Source organism: Aulonocara sp. 'chitande type north' Nkhata Bay, linkage group LG1, assembly GCF_057382095.1.
Source record: "Aulonocara sp. 'chitande type north' Nkhata Bay isolate Kocher_YH1m ecotype deep benthic linkage group LG1, A_spYH_male_GT1.1, whole genome shotgun sequence".
NCBI lineage: Eukaryota > Metazoa > Chordata > Actinopteri > Cichliformes > Cichlidae > Aulonocara > Aulonocara sp. 'chitande type north' Nkhata Bay.
In genome coordinates this window covers 9,211,957-9,229,100 of record NC_141344.1, presented here as the reverse complement: position 1 = coordinate 9,229,100, position 17,144 = coordinate 9,211,957, and the positions used below count along the sequence as shown (strand labels likewise).

Sequence of the window (17,144 nt, the reverse complement as noted above, 5' to 3'; positions counted from 1 at the left end):
CTTGGCTCTTGTGTAACGCTGCGTGACAAACTGCAGACTTAAAACATTTATTACATTCTGTAACTGTACAAAAGTCAATGTCACATTTGTTCACAGAAAGGCCAGTACATTATTATTATTATTATTGTTGTTAATATTATGTAACCACAATTACAGACAAAATGTTGGTCTCAGAAGATAAGGCCACAAGACAAGTTTCAGAGGCACAGAAAGTGATCCAGATCAGTTTAAGTGGTCTCTGAGCTGGGGCCAGAAAAAACATTCACAGCAGGCAGGTTGTTAGATCACACAGATCGAGGACATCGAAGAGAGCGTCACAGATACCCTTCATCGCAGCATATATGGAGACAGGCAGGCAAAGATGCTGAAAATGGATTTCTTATCTGAGCAGATTAAACACTTACACAGATGGCATACATAAAGAAAATGTATTTCCTCCTGAAATACAGTACGTACCTTAATATTAAATTATTGTTCCTAAGGCCAAACAGCACAGCTGGAATTCCTAAAAGGTCACATAAAGACCACAAAGTGATGGAAACCTAATCTTAATCTGCTTCAGGATTTGCAGTTTAGCCACAAAGTAAAGCTTCCTAGATTTACTTCTATAGATGGGAGCAAGAGAAGTTTCCGTCTTCTGCACAGCTGGTTTCTGACATTGAAACAGCTTAACACATTTATGTCTGGCTCATTACACAGTAACAGCAACAGTGTCCATCGCCTCTCAAAACGAAACCCATACAACTTTCAGATTCAAACAGAATCCACTGGAGATTTTTCCCCCTCTTATTTTTTGTTTTAAAAGACCAAAATGGACATCCAAAATCTCAACTGCATTTGGCTTTAGTACAATACACATTTTTTTTTCTATCACATAAAATTACAGACATGGAAAATAGTACAAAAGTGATCGATCACTTGTGTCAATGTGTTTGTGACTAGAAAAAGATGGTGATTGTACATACTGACCATCTCCTCAGTCATCTCCTGATCCAACCATGAGATGCTGGGTGTTGAATGCAATATCCACCACACAGCAAATAAGCAGTTCCTTTAAAAATCCTTAATTCAGTAACATCACAGGAACGCAGCTAGCAGGTGCGCATGTGTGACCAGCAGAAGTCTGTAAACTAGTTTGTCCCCCAGTTCTTTTTGCAGCATTGACCTGGCCTCAGCTCAGACCCATACCTTGCTGCTTGCTCATATCGGTGCACACAAAGAAAGTTTTGAGCTCCCCTTTCCCCTTCACATTGATTAGTCCTCGACACTCGCATGAGTAGCCCAGGTCCTGCAACACGACAGACGTTTCCTCTGTTACCTGAAAGCAGGCAAAGCAAACGGAAAGGAAATTGGATTAGCCCAAATTCAATGCGAGACCTTCCTTGCAGCAAAATCGTTTTCCCGTGACTACATTAAACAATACGCATCTCAGGTGGCACTTTGTCTCTGCTAATGGCTTTGATTCCAAAGTAATTTACATATTTTATCAAGTTAAAGCATGAATAGCTTTTGATCTGCCAATAAATGTGATACAGAGCATAAAGTGCAATTGGAAGAGAAAGAAACAATGTAACGGTTTTCTCAGAGGTGGTTCTCGTGGCTGGTTAAGGACAGGAGGAGTTTATTTTTGCAGCAGTTGAGATAGGTAAGGAAAATAAAACCCGAGTCCAGTTCGAAATTGGATCTTTTGTAAATGTTGAGATATGCTGTGTGAGAAGTGACCATTTGACCTTAAAGAACATACCTGGATTTTTCCCAGCTCTCCAGTGCTCTCCATTCTGCTGGCTACATTGACTGTGTTGCCCCAGATGTCATACTGAGGTTTCCTTGCTCCGATTACTCCGGCTATCACTGGGCCATGATTAATTCCTGTGGAAGAAAAACAAGCCCCCAATATGTTAAAGTTTAATGCTGTATTTTATAATAAAGTCTGTAAAGTTCATGTGCAGTGTTTATAGAGGTAAAATGGAATGAAAATGTAAGGCTGCGGTGACAGAGGATCAGGGGTACCAGAAAAGGTGAAATATTAGGAAGAAATAAAAGAAACATTTTAATGCATTAATACAGTGCTGCTAGTTTGCAACCAGTTTATAATCAAGGCCATTAGACCACAAGAGAAATTTTCTGAGTGGCCCATAAATTTTTAAAAGAAAAGCTTTTGTGCAGCAGATGCTGAAGTACCTGACTAAAAGACACAGACAATACTGTAACTGCTCTTAAAGACATAGTGAGTCTAAAACAGAGTAGGATTTGCTTTGAAAACATGATAGAAATGTAAAAGTTCACAGTAATTATTAAGATGTTTCAGTGCAAAGACTTCACAACTGATCACGCTACTGAAATGAAACAAATTGAGAAATTCTGTGTATTTTAAACCAATATAAAACGGTACCTCTACTGTCTAACTCTGATAAATGCAAGACTATGGGCACCGGCAGAAACACAAGCTTCAAATCAGCATACGCAGGTATTCTGAATCAGATGGATTCAAAATATAATATGAACTGTTTGAAAAACACGCCTACTGGGTTTGAATTTTTTTCAAGTGTTAACAATATTTCTGAAATGCCTGCACTTGTTATTCTGATCTTTCTGACCATCTCCTTCCTTTCATTTTTGTTCTGCTTACCCAATCCAGGGTCAGGGGGTGGCTGGAATCTACTCCAGTTTTCTTGCCATGTATTCTTTTCGTTTTTAATGGCAAAGATAATGAATGCACGTGAGGCATACACTCACATACAAAAGACTGAAGCAAAACAGTGAAGCTACGATTCTCGCTAAAATTTGGTAGAAAGACTGGAAAAACGTTCTGTGGCCTGATGAGTCTTGATTCCTGCTGCAACGATCAGATGGGTCAGAATTTGGTGTAAACAGCATAACAGCAGGGATCCGTCCTGCCTCGTATCAACAGTACAGGCTGTTGGTGGAGGCATAATGGCATGGAGTAAATTTTCTTGGCACGCTTTGAGTCTCTTAGTACCAACTCATCTTTTGATCCCATCTTTTGACAAATGCTTCCAGCAGGATAGTGTACCATGTCGCAAAGCTCGAAGCATCTCAAACTGGTTTCTCGAACATGACAAGAATTTCACTGTACTCCACAACTGGCCTCTACAGTCACCAGATCTCAACAAAACAGAGCACCTTAGGAATGTGTTGAAACAGGAGATTTATGTCAACAAATCTGTAGCAACCGTGTGATGTTATCATGTCTATATAGACCAAAATACTCTGGAATATTTCCAGCAGCTTGTTGAAGGAGTCCAATCCAGCACTAGCGACATGAAACTCATAAAATGTGTGGTGAGTCGATACTGGAAGCGAGGCTCGCAGCAGGCATCAAGCCTCATTCTGGCTTGTCGTCAGTCGTTTTAAACTATTGTTTTAACTGGTAGTGCAAAGCTGTTCACAACATTAGGTGACTAACGGGAAACAAATCTTCTAATCAATGAATGTACTCAGGCTCTGAGTGCATTAAAGAGAATGTATATCTTTTTAATAAACACACAAAGGAGGTTTTAAGGTGGTTGCACACAGCCACTGATGAAGAAAAATGATGCCACTCAATTAAAAATTTCACTGTTTGTACTATGTGCATTTTTAACTCCAAAAATGTAAATGTTTTGATTGTTTTTATCATAGATGTCAGGACTGTAGACACAAAAAGCGGAGGATGATGTTTGTCAGACTCTAAAAGGTTCTGGCTCTATATTTGAGTAAAACATTCGCTTCCTGCTATTTGATGGACTAAAGTGGCTCATAGTAACTGATCCGTATTGGTAAAAAGAACCACACAGAATGCAGTAAAAATAAAAGGAAAAGATGTATCTGAAATGATGGGCTCTGTTTCACAAAGCTGAATATGAGAGCTACTGATAGTACTGGACCCAGTACATCCTGAGGTGAATCTGTAACATTTTGCATGTTTGCCTACACGTCTTACCTCTCCTGTTAAACTGCACAGGAAGATCCTTGTACAGCCTAAGGCTTCTGCTTGAAATTGGCTGCACACAAAAACTGAACTTCCCTTTACAGCACGATCACTTTGAAATTAGACTTAAAGGAACATTTTGTTGTAACAGTTTTCAGTTTTGTGACCTTCTGAAGCTGTGCTGTTACTCCACAGCTCTGCTGCTGTGTCAAAGTTATGTTTTTAAACCAGAACGTCAGTGAGGTAGTAGCTTCAGGATCCATCATAATCAACAAGTTATTGCTGATAAGAAAACAAATGTGACCTTAAGGTTTCAGTACAGTTCGGATGAAAACCCATTAGGTTATCACAAGTCACTAAATTCCAGTTTCCTTGGCATGGTAAATGGCCTGTATTTGTATAGCGCTTTACTAGTCCCTAAGGACCCCAAAGCGCTTTACACAACCAGTTATCCACCCATTCACACACTGGTGATGGCAAGCTACATTGTAGCCACAGCCACCCTGGGGCGCACTGACAGAGGTGAGGCTGCCGGACACTGGCGCCACCGGGCCCTCTGACCACCACCAGGACACAACAACCGAGACTGTCCAAGCCGGGGCTCGAACCAATAGAATAGAAGCATTATTGCTTCATTAAGTCCCAGATTGTCACTAAGAAAAGAGGGTCTGCAGGAGAACTTACTATGGCCAGTGACATTTCTCATATACCGTTCTTCTGTGAGATCTGTTTTTTTTATTTTAAGGTAACTAGGAAAAATACTCCACCACATTACAGTGGAGTAATTTATGCATGGCTCAACCTGATATAAAGTGGGAACTGCTTTAACACGAAGAAAATGCCTCAACTCCAGAAATTCTGTGACTATTTTTATAGGCATGAGCTTTTAACAACCTGTGTCAGTGAATGCTAGTACTCTCACTGCAAGAACAGTACATGAATGCCAATCATGTACTGAGTAACCAAGGAAACCTGTGCCAGCCTTAACAGAGATGGAGGCTGCACAATGCAGTATTTACTGAATTAAAGGTTTATGCACACTCACCCACACGAAGCCTGAAGCTATTGAAGGAATGTCTGTTGATGCCATCTAGCTTGCCTATCAGAGCGATGGCAAACTCTACCATGATCCCTATCTGGGCGTGCTGCCGTTCTCTGTCCTAAAACAACACAGAGTGATGTCAGTCCACAGCCTAATTATGAGGTTTGGTCATGGCTTGCTTTCAAACAGTTAAAGTTAAAGCCCGACCCTGATCTGAAGTAGTAACTACCTCACCCGATTATTCTCCTGACCAGGTGACCCACTAAGCCCCGCAGCAGCCATGTAACTGCTGCCGATTGTCTTGATCTTCTCCACACCGCTGAACTTTGGTTTGGACAACAGCTGTTGAGTTAGAGGCAAACAAACAAACAAATGAGGGGTGCGCGCATTTATCATCCCAACCATGCCAGGGTCTTCATGATTAGCCCCTGACATTTGTATTTCAGACAAATATTCGGTAAGACTTTGACTTCCTGACCTCATCAAAGTCAGCGATGATCTCATTGAGAAGTCTCAAGCATTCCAGACCTTCTTTGTTGATATCGCACTCGGTGTAAAACTCTTTGAAATCCGGCACCGAAGCGAACATCACGCACACACAGTCATAGGACTGGTAGTAGAGGTCCTGTTGGGAAAAGCACAAAACCAACAGATAAAGCTTGTACAGGAAACATGTTACTTTTATGTTGTATGGAGCCACGCTATCTGGAAGTTATGATTATTTGTAGAGTTATAGTATAGAGTTCTGCTTATATAGTTTGTAGTTTTTCTTTTTGAATAATTACTGCCATGCTGTACTCAAGAAGCTTGCTTGCGTTACTTGCCACTCCTGATTTTCTGTGATAGCTGCAGAGTCATATCACTGATAGTAGGGCTGGGTATCCGTGTACCTGCTCTCATTTACCGTTTTAGCTGTTTGGTGGTTGTTGAAATTTTGTGAGGTTTCACCTGAGATTCTGGCATTTCGGGCAAAAAAAAAAAAATAGATTCAGGATTTTAATGAATCGATATCACGTTATCCAAGCCAGAATCGATTTTAATCGATAAATCGATTATCAAAACCCACCCCTAGCTGACAGTAGCATGCCAGCCAGTTATCTACATTCTTCACTTCGTCACAATTATGGCTCTAAAAAGGGTTCTGTTGTGTGGTTATATCAAACTCAAACAGTAAATGATTGAAATGCACCTCTATATACCCACACTCCTCTGGCACATTCAGGCTTAAGGAGCTGGCCGTTTCCCCCGCGCCATGTTTTTACATTTTCGCATTGTTTCACCAAGGAAATATGAAGATTATTGGGATTGCTACATTTAGATACTTAAACCTTCCTGTTACTTCTACTAACTGTGATAACACTGAAAGGGCAATTCATGCTCAGTGTAACAATGAAGCAGCAAGACACTGAAAGGCATCTCCGCTTGTAGCCACTCCTGATGAACTTTGTACTTTAACCTCCTAATTTTTCTTTGCCGTTTGGGCTGATTGGGACCTAAAGAATGTAAAAACAAAGAATTACCAGATTTTTATTTTACCTAATTTTTGTTTTTGAGAAAAATTAGAGCCACATATGAGGACATTTGTTTCAAATTTTGATAGAACAGTGGCAGTATAATCGCAAGTGGATATCAGGCCCTTGTAGAGAAAAATTAAGTATTTTGGTTTAGATGTCCCAAAATGTGATGTCCACATATGTTTACGCCAGGTTCTAGGAGGTTAAAATATGTCCAGCACAACTTTCTGTGTCCTGTTCTCGGTGTCAGTGAAAACCTGATGAGTAAGCAGCTGGCACCCTGATTGTGTACAGTATTATGTTTCAAAGGTCCCTCTCTTTGAGTCTTTTAAAACCCAAAATCCACATGCTGGAAATAACAATTATTTATTTATTTATTTTAAGATGACCTCAGATAACTGGTCACATTATTGCCGCCTGGTTCATGTTCACTTTCAGTATGTAATGATGGGGGGTTATCTCACGGGAATGTTTTGTTTTTAACTCTCTTCACCAGTCCTTCATAGCATCCAGGGGACTAGAATCAACTTTGGAAATCTCACCTCGTTCTTCTTATTCTCCCCAACAAACAGCGCTGCTACGTGGGCCGGCAGCACATTTTCCAGCAGCAGGCGGTTCAAGTTCTCTCTCGTCTCGATCTCATCCTGCTCTGTGTGGTTCTTGTTCTTTAGCAGGAAGTCCTGGCGGAAGCAGTACTCGTTCTGTAATCCACAGGAATGGCAAGTTTAGAGGAAAATCAGCACAAGAGATAATTTTTTTTGTTTTTTAAAATAATTCAGCAAACAAAAAACTGTCATTTACCTGCAGTGAGATGATGAACATGGTGACCAGGAAAAGCGTGATGTACATGCAACTCATATACTGGGGATGTTTTACCAGCCCTAAACATTTCAGGATTTCTACACTGCAAGACAAGCAAGAACATGACCAATCACAGACTCCACTTTTACTTGGAAAATAATAACTTGCAGTGGTTATGACTTTGACCACTAGTGATTAAAAGTACAAGGTGGCATAACAGTAAACTAAAATTCTCTGCTATAATTCTCTGATTAAGAATCCAATTCATTCATGTATTCAGAAAGAAGTATGCAGATATTGGTGCCTTAGATCATTTTTATTGACTTGTCTGATTAAGATTATGGTATGATGTGTGATAGACCACCCCAGAAGTAGCAATCTAACCTCTGATAAGATTAAAAAAAAACAACAACACACAAACACAACATAAAACACTAAAGTTTCGAAATGAGTCCAAACTCCTTGGTAAGATCACTATGGTTACATCCATCTTTTAAAGACTACAATCAGAACAGTTTCCACTGAGCCACTTTCTCATCACCTGACATTTGCTGTGCCTTTTCTTTTGTCATACTCACTAAGCTTGTTTTATTGGATTTTATTTTGCATTATGAAATTACAGTTAATTTGCTTTAGAGAGGATTGTTATAATATTTTAGACTCTTGTCATATTCTTTCTCACTGAACTACTCGATTTAAGCCATTTGCTCGTTGATAATGTTTTGGCTGCTCTGACGCAGGTCTTGACTATTAGGCTGAAGTAGATCTGATGTTATATGATAAATATTACTGCACTGCAGCCATACACTGATTCAGATAAAGAAAACATGATGCCAGCAGATGCAATCTAAAATGCAACCTTTGCATGTTTGCATTAAGGCTGTCACCATATCCAGGATAATATCACAATCTAAACAAAAAGATTATTCCACCAATCAAAATCCTGCTTTTTTTACTTTCAACTTTATTAATTCACTAGTCTCCCTACTGAGGCAAATAGTGGGGGAAACTACTTGGCTAGATAGTGAGAACAAATGTCCCTGATGCAGCACACAGTTTGTACACAAAACAGGATTATAAAGCTAAAATTGAACGCCCAACTGCAGCAACTCAGTCAAACCAGAAACAAACAAACAAACTCCTGTGAGACAACCACAGAGATCAGTAGCTGGAGAGCTGGAGCTCAGAAAGCTGAGAGTAAATAAAGTAAGAATTAAGTCCTCCAAAGTTCATGGTCTCCAGTGCTTCACTCAGCCAATAAACAACAGCCTAACTTATGTGAGTTGTGACATAAAGTGAATCTGACAGAGATAGTTAAAGCAACACAAAAGTGATTGCTGTCGGTGCGGTAACTTCACTGGTCACAAGCCACAGGTACGTAGATACATTTGCAGGTCATCAGCGTGAAAACAGGAAATAATACATTTCCCGAAAAGCTGTGGGATTCACCCTTTTCCTTCAGTCTCACCTGCAGTTCAAATTTGTGAAGATTTCAAGGTCCTTCTTGGTGCTGAGGTTTTTGCTGTATTCATAAAAGGATGTATGCGTGTTTCTGATAATGATGACGTAATATGCCGTAGAGGCCACAGTCAGAAAGAGCACTTTAAGCTCAAAGCTCATCCGAAGGAAAACTCCACAGGCAATGAGTGATAGGATGCAGCAGTAGACAGAGTACTGAGGGACAGAAAAGGGGATAAAATGGAATTAGACTTGTAGCAAATCTAAATAATGTCCTAAATCAAATTTATAAGCAGCATGCAAACAAGTAAAACACTACACTCTTTTTTACTGTTAGGAGAACTACAATTAATACACACTACTTTACACTAAAATGTAATACTGCTATTTATACACCATCGTGTCTGGGATTAAATCTATCACTCACGGGAAGGCAAGAGTAGTCGTCTTTATCTGCCTGGTCAAAGCACTGCAGGGAGTGGAAAAACAAATAAATAAACAACTGACAAGCAACGACCTGACAACATGCTTTGAAGCTTGGCATGACATTTATGAACAGCACAGCTAGAAATACCAGAGTACTAAATGGATCTGTCTTAGCCTTCAACATGTGAGCAGAGTCTCACCAGGTTGAACACAGCCATGATAATGATGACCGCTGTGGTGATGGTTGCCAGAGGGAGGCGCACAAACGGCCGTTTAACCACTGCCTCTGACACAGCTGGCAGCCACTGGCAACCTGACAGCTTCTCCGGAAACAGGCGCTGCAGTGAAGTGAGGAGAAAAAAAGACAAAATGCAATCAAACAGGTACGAGCAACGTGACTTTTTTACAGTCAGCTATCTGCAGACAGCATGCACGAGTGATTCACAGCTAGCTCTTTCAAGGAAAGGAATCTGTCCGAGTTGAAAGCCAAAAAACTGCATGTCCAGAACAGAATGTCAGATGTCATCTGCAGAGTCAGAAGGGCGTCTATAGTAAGCTGTAGCCCAGTGAATGCAGGAGATAGTTTTCATGCCATGTTTCCATTCTCAGATCATCTAATTCTGGCACAGTGTGCACAAAAACACAAGTCCTTTTCACTCATGCTTTTATTACTTGTGCCAATAGGGTGGGTGGGGGCTGGTGGCAGGGTAACTAAAGGGTACTAAAATCAATTCTTGCGTTTCTGTAATGGTTGATCCACCAGTATGTGCAAGGTCTTTAATCAAAATAATATTTTTAATGCCAATATATAATTACCGCTATTCATGATTTTTCAAATTTATAAGATAAAAAAAAGACAGGGGAAAAAAAGGGAATTTTGTATTATATCTTGACAAGTTAAGAAATGTGAAAAGTTGTGACATTTTTGTCCCATCCCCTTGGTATTTTCTTAAAAACGCTGCGAATATAAAACATTAAAAATAGAAATTTGATTTGATTATATTTATGTACTTACTGGATAATTAAACTTTTTTTTTTTTTACAAAGTAATAACAATAATAATTATCCTTATCATCATCATCATCATGTGTTGAAAAAAAGTCTATAAAGAATTTAACATTAAACTTCTACTTCCCATGCACAAGGAAATTAAATTGAATGTCTTCAGCAAACCACCTGTGTGTTAAGAATATGCAATATTAAAATGTGTTTCTAGATAAACGAGAAACTATTTATCACTGATGCTTGACCAGCATCCAGCTTGGCTTTAGATGTTACTGTAAAGATGCATGAAAGAGTTGTTGTGTCATTAAGGCTTTTTCTCCTGGTTTCTACAAACGGGGCCTGAAAAGAATCTTGTACCAAATCACTCAAATAACCAGATACTGAATGTGAATCAATGGACAAACCTGTAAGTGACCTGCGTAACAGATCGCCAGGACCAGGAGCAGCACACAAAACAGCCCTCCAAATAACACCGCCAGTCTCTGTTGCCTTAGGAAGACACGAATGAAAAAACAAAATAACATCAATCTCCAGCTCATCTTCTAAATATAAAAACGTCTTCGTCGTGCGCTTTAAAACCTTTTTCAAATGCTCAAAAAACTGTTCCTCCGAGTTTGTACTCATGAGAAGAACAGATATTCAAATATCCGAAAAACTAAAAACATACTCACTTCCTTGCAACAAACATCTGAATGATGAAGATACAGAGGAAGATGAAGGTGGCACAGCTGGCGTAGTGTTTGAACATCGGCAAATCCAGGGCTCGATACTAAGAAAGGCGGAAGACACTTATTATGTTTCTTTTTCAGTATTAAAATGACTAAAATGTAAAAGTATGATGAAGCAGTCATTTATATTGAACATTAAATCTCACCAACCTGTTTTGCCAGATCTTTCTTCAGAAACCACAGAGCTAAGCCGCTCTCTTCAAACTTGTACCACTGCCTGCAACACATGAAGGGAGGTAAGTGGGCATGGAAGAAGAAAAGCAGGGAATGAAGGTGGAATCGGAGTTATTAACAGTCTCCTTCTATGAGATTTACATTTCAGGTGCTCTGTATTGTGACTGTTTTTAAGGTGAACACTGGGCACATGCTGCACTGCTCTGTGTTGGATCACACCTGATGCAACAACTTGATGCAACGGCAAAGAAAAAAAATCTCAAAACATGAAAAAACACTGAGGTCATAATTTCTGTTCATTATAAACAAATAATTTTACTGAACACCACAGATCATTATGGGGGCTCTTAACTTAATCTGCATGTTTTAACCTCTAAGATTAACAAAGACATTGCACACAGCTTTAAGTGGAGTTCAGTGAAATGGCAAATAAATGCTACAACATTAATAGTTATCTCTTAAGTATTAAGTGCTCACTTATCATTAAGGCTCCAATTCAAAGGAGGGCAGAACAATTCTTATACAATTTTCTTTATTTCTTTGTGTGCTGAACAGAGAAGGCAAATTAAATTTGCTCTTAAATCTACTTAGATAACCTTTTGTATCCTCATGGTTGTGCATATACAAAAACATCTCTGATAACAAAAAAAAAAATACACATAATTATAAATTACAGTAGAAAACACACACACAAAAAAAACTGTATCACCTTTTTCGTTTTGCTCTTATTATTATTATTATTTTTAAATTGGTGCATCATTTCCATTCAGTTTCATGAAATGAAATCATTGCGCAACAGCTGGAACGATATGCATGTTTTAGCTGCAGCCTCCGATTTCAGAGAAGCTTTATTTTTAATCTGTAATATCTGAAGCTGTAAAGCAGCAACTTCACTAATTATCTAAAACATCTGCACAGTCAGTCAAGGTCTAAAAGTTCAGTCACAGTTAGATTACTAATGTGACATTTCGAATAACAGTTAAATCATTGTCTGTAATTTATTGCTCCATCAGATCCATGCATGCACTTTTAATGTACCAGAGTATAAATTCAGTGACAAAATGTTTCTCTTACGGTCACCATGAGCTTTTTGTTTTGTGCAAATATTTTTGTCACAGACCAGTTAAGCAAAACTGTGGTATCTATACCACAAAAGCACAAACCAAATGAGCCAAACGCGAACAAATTTGTCATCTGTGCTCACTTCTGATCAGCACCTGACATGAGAGGATGCAGGTAAACCAACACAGGGCCTCAGCTGCTGCTGGTTTCAAGTAAAAGCTTGTGACACAGGCTGGTGTCAGATCGCTGAATTTTAAATTGGGTTAATGGATTTTAATATTTTGTTGGTTGTATCAACAACCAGCATTACCAACAACCAAGCAATAGTAGCTGAATAAAAATAAACTGCAACATCTTGGCATATAGAAACGGTCACACAGCCGATCCAGAATTTCAGGGAAACAACAGAGTAAACAATTAGTCAGGCTTATCATCAAGGATCAAGATGTAACCTCAATCAGAAACAATTCAGCAGAGGATTTCCTCCACTGTGCAATTCCTTTAAACCTGTTAAATACAACACATTACAATATTTTATCAAATATGCTACAAATATTGCATAAATTGTGATTCGACCGAAATCGACCTACTTGTTGCTGAGCTCGTCTATGGTAATGGTCATCTCATTGTGCAGCTCCTCATCAAACCGAGTCTTCTGGGATTTCCTGGACCAGAAAACAGAGACAATAAGGAAGTGGCATGCAGACAAACGCAGAGACATGTAGAGTGACTGGAACAGATGCTGGAAAACCAGATCAAGCATGTGGGTCACTCTGGTCCAGTGTAGCTGTGGTTGGAGGCCACTTGGTTAATGCCATTCTGAGCATTAGTGAGAAAAGGGAAACGTAGGTTGTGCCTGCAAGAGTGTTACTGTACGAAAAGGGAGTGTGCCGGTAATGCTGCAGAGATCTGTGTGTTAGATGATCTCAGTGGGATTTGGTTGGTGTGTTTCTGTCGTGCTCCTGCTCGGAAACCCCCTGCTACATCAGGAAGGAAACATTCACACAGATGCAGAAACCCTGATTACCACACAAGCCCCAGTAGGTGATCAGCGTTAATAGGATCATGTCAGTCCACTAACAAAGGTTAGGGGCTTCCGAGATCGCATGTTGCCCTGTTACAAAGAGGCAGCAGTTAGAAAAGGTCAGAAAATACGTATTACACCACTGCACGGGTTAGTGTTAGAACAGCAAGGTTCTCTGCTAAGACAGTAGTTCTCAACCTGGAGGTCTAGTTTTTAACATTTCATTGCTTTTAATTATTACATTCAAACTTAGAGTAATCATCTTTTAAAAATTATTATAAAAATGCATATAAAATATTTGAAGGGGACCTATTCTGCTCACTTCCGGGTCCAAATTTTTACTCTTACACTCGAGTTGCTGTGCATGAGTTCAAAACATTTTTTAATTATCTTATATTGGGACTTGATGCCACCCCTCAGGTTATTCTCTGTTTGGTACACACCGTTTTACGTTCCTACCATCTCCAGCCGTCTTTCTTTCGATTGGTGGCCCCTCATAAACAGAAGGCTTGAATGGCAGGTGGGTGAAGCTTCTATGCTTGTACTCACAACTGTCAAGTATTCTAACTGAATTATACACTCAAGATTTTGAAAAACTTGCACACTTAATTATGAAACTGAGTAACAAATCAACGCTGCTGGCTTCTCTCCCAAGTGGCACAGAATGTATGATATCAGATATGTCACATATGTCATTTCCAGTACAACAAGAAAGACACAGAGAGAGCACAAATGGTTACGATTTAGCCTACTGTTACTACTGAACATAAGTGGGTGAGCTGAGCAAAAGAAGAAAAAAACCCCAATATAATTGTTAAATAATTCTTATTTTGTTCCTCGTGTTTGAAGTTTAGTCATACGGAATTTTAAAGGCTGTTTTTATATGTGTAAATAACATACATGAGTAAAAAGTGACAGCTTTAATAAAAAAATATATATAAAAACACATAATAGGTCCCCTTTAAAACTTTTCTTTCGTTATCTGCATAAAGCGAACTGATTGCAGGGGACTGGGAAAACAAAACAAAACATGGCAAGTGCATAATTTAAAGTAAAACTCAGCTCGCTGTAGTCTGCATTTACGCAAGCGCACGTGAGGCATTTGTTGGGGAGAATAAGCTGAAAGGCTGAGAACTACTGCACTGAAAGGACTGAGGACCTTGCGGGCCGTGAAGGCTCCACTCACTTAGGGTTGCCGAGCGGCGGGGCGGGTAAGGAGAATGCCTCTTCTAGAGACTCATCAAAGCTGTCGGGGTCCAACAGTAAAACACAAATATACATCGATCACAACAGAGCAGCGCAGAGCCAAAAAAACAAAACAAAACAAAAACAAACCACAGGATTTATAATCATTTTAAGATAAAAATTGAGCGTAGTGCAATAACAACTGTCAGTTTTAATCAGAGATCGGTATAATCTACCATGTTGTGTCATTAAAACCGTGTAGATCATTTCACTGTGACAGCCTCAGCCTTATTGGACTGTGAATACATGAATGAAATTGACAGTTTCCGCGATACAGCAAACCTACACACTCTCAGGAAGGAATGCTTGTGCACTTGGATCACACTTATCTCTTCTAATCACATTACTTCAGCCCACACTGTTTTGTGTAGGCGTGTCCTGCCCACTGATCAGTGGCTTTGCTGTTTTGATTCTGCCTTCACCAGATGGGGAGAGAGAATTAACCATTAAAAGCTATGACCACAATCAATTTGGTTATGCATTATTTAAAGCTAGTGGAAGGGCTACTCATATTGCTCAGAACTCCTACCCCTCTGCAGGAATAACTACCACTGCAGCACAGCTTTAAAAAAAAAAAAAAATCTATTTGTTAGTCAAATCGAATCCTCGAGCACTACTTTTGCTTCCATGAAACAGAATCATTGTGAGTCTCAGAAATATTAAATCTGTACCAATCAACAAACACTAATCGTGTAGTTACACTTGCAAGAGCTGTGACCTAATCAGAGCGCTATAAACGTTTATACTCGCTTTTGAAGCACACTTAACGCACTGCAGTTTTCTCCTAAATAATAAGTGTTGGTGCTGAGAAAAAAGGGGAAGCTCCCCAAAAAACTGCTTCACCACGCTAACAGGAGATGATGGCAGTTGTAGTCAAAGCTGGCATGAACTTTGGTGTTAGCAAAGCACCATAAACATTTGTACTCATGCTTGACACAATGGAGTTTTCTCCTAAATGATAAAAACATTCAGCAATTTCTCGCTACTGATTTCCAAGATGGAAACTCTACACTTCAAGACTGATGTATTCTTGAAATTCTTGTAGAGACCAACCTGCCTTCAGACTGACTGTGCATCAGAGCAAAAACTGGTAACAAAGAGTGCAAGACAGGGCAAAAAATAAAAACAACACCATTTGCAAGCATTAATTAGATCATTTTTGGCAAGGCATGACAACAGTGAGCATAAACTGCCCGTCAGACATCTGTGTTACATATTAAGTGACCTACTAATGCTACTACATCTGCTATTTACAACACCGTTCCAAAAGAGCCGTGATGCTTTGTAAAATATATGTAAAAAGAGAATGCAGTCATTTACAGATCTCAGTTTATCCACAATAAGAACGAAATCCCAAAGTAATCATATCATGTGTCCAAACTGAGAAGGTGTTCCATCTTAGGAAAAATATTAGCTCATTTTGAATGTGATGGCAGTAACACGAATCAAAACTGTTTGGATGGGGCAACAAAACTGGTACATTTTGCAAGCAATTAGGTTCATTGACAACAGGTCAGTAACATGATTGGGTATAAAAATAGCATCTTAAACAGGGGATGTTTCTCAGAGGTAAAGATGGGCAATTTCAGAATAACCTAAAATTGTGAAATGCTGACTGTCAAATAATTTACAGTACATAATATCATAAAAGTATGCCAAGAATTGGGAGAAATCTCTGTGCGCAAGGCACAAGGCTGAAAATCAATATTAGATGTCTTAGGACTTCAGGGCTGCTGAGCAGCTAGAATAACAAACAAGAATGGTACCATATTCCTCTTCCAAAAGCCCAGCACACACAGAAGAACATATTCAGCACGCTGCTTGTACGCTCACCGCAAGTTACTCTAGAGGATAACAAGCTAGATGCTATTTGGTGTTTTAGATATCATCTAAAATGACTCTGAAATCTCAGATCTTTCAGAAATGCATACATTTAGGGTATTATGTTAATCTCCATAAGTATAGCTGAATATAGTCATTGATGTAACATCTGCAAGATGTTAAACTATAATATGCTTCTAACTGCTTCAATATAGTCTTACATAATACAGTATTAATAAAGACATTGCAAAGACTTCAGGGTTTATGGACTGATAAGAATGTCCTGGCTGGAAAATTTGCTGGCCAGAAACTCTTTTCTTTTAAGGCAGTTGTCATAATGATGCTACTGAGTAGGTTGGTTGTAAAAGCCAGCGTGCATATGTGTGAAAAAGCTTTTTGTCGATGTCAACTTTCATGTTGTGTTTGAGTCATGTGTGAATTAATTTTGTAGCTACTGGAGCAGCTGAAGATTTGTCTTACCTCTCAGGGTTCTTGGAGCTCGGTCGCAAAGGAATATCCTGAAAAAGATGAGGATAATACTGTAGTTATATAGCATTTTGGTTTGGAAATGTTCTCACAAGACAATGATTCCTTAGTTTTGATGAAAGACATGTAAAATCAATTTTTAAATCTCTTGATTTCTTAAAGCTTTTTAAAAAATTCAATGCTTTGAAAGTAAAAATAAGCTTTTCTGACTTCTGATATGTTTGATTTCCTTTACTTATCACATTCAGAAATAACATTAAAATCCCCTTCTGCTAAATCACGTAATACACACTCATTGCCTTTGCTGCATGCTGACCAAGCATGTATGTGTGCATGGTCAACCTCACGATAATCCCATTCTAAGCCACAAAGAAAACAACAACTTTATTCTCTTTCATTGTCATCTTGATAATAATGTAAATAAACC

At 39.0% G+C, this 17,144-nt stretch overlaps 1 protein-coding gene across 2 annotated transcripts in view; it reads right to left on the bottom strand.

Annotated features, from left to right (window-relative positions):
* Nucleotide 1: 1 nt before the first annotated feature.
* adcy7 (adenylate cyclase 7) overlaps nt 2–17,144 on the bottom strand; it is a 62,874-nt gene continuing 45,731 nt past the window's right edge. Inside the window, exons 12-27 of one of the 2 annotated variants that reach the window (XM_086261167.1) lie at nt 16,712–16,749; nt 14,352–14,411; nt 12,732–12,806; nt 11,056–11,122; nt 10,849–10,946; nt 10,582–10,666; nt 9,373–9,510; nt 9,174–9,215; nt 8,757–8,962; nt 7,289–7,391; nt 7,030–7,188; nt 5,452–5,598; nt 5,208–5,315; nt 4,977–5,091; nt 1,745–1,869; nt 2–1,318 (exon numbers count right to left, since the gene is read on the bottom strand). In XM_086261167.1, coding sequence (XP_086117293.1) covers nt 1,172–1,318; nt 1,745–1,869; nt 4,977–5,091; nt 5,208–5,315; nt 5,452–5,598; nt 7,030–7,188; nt 7,289–7,391; nt 8,757–8,962; nt 9,174–9,215; nt 9,373–9,510; nt 10,582–10,666; nt 10,849–10,946; nt 11,056–11,122; nt 12,732–12,806; nt 14,352–14,411; nt 16,712–16,749 — 1,713 coding nt within the window. In that variant the 3' untranslated portion in view covers nt 2–1,171. The remainder of the gene's footprint in view (nt 1,319–1,744; nt 1,870–4,976; nt 5,092–5,207; nt 5,316–5,451; nt 5,599–7,029; nt 7,189–7,288; nt 7,392–8,756; nt 8,963–9,173; nt 9,216–9,372; nt 9,511–10,581; nt 10,667–10,848; nt 10,947–11,055; nt 11,123–12,731; nt 12,807–14,351; nt 14,412–16,711; nt 16,750–17,144) is intronic. The other variant, XM_086261254.1, reaches the window with a different exon arrangement.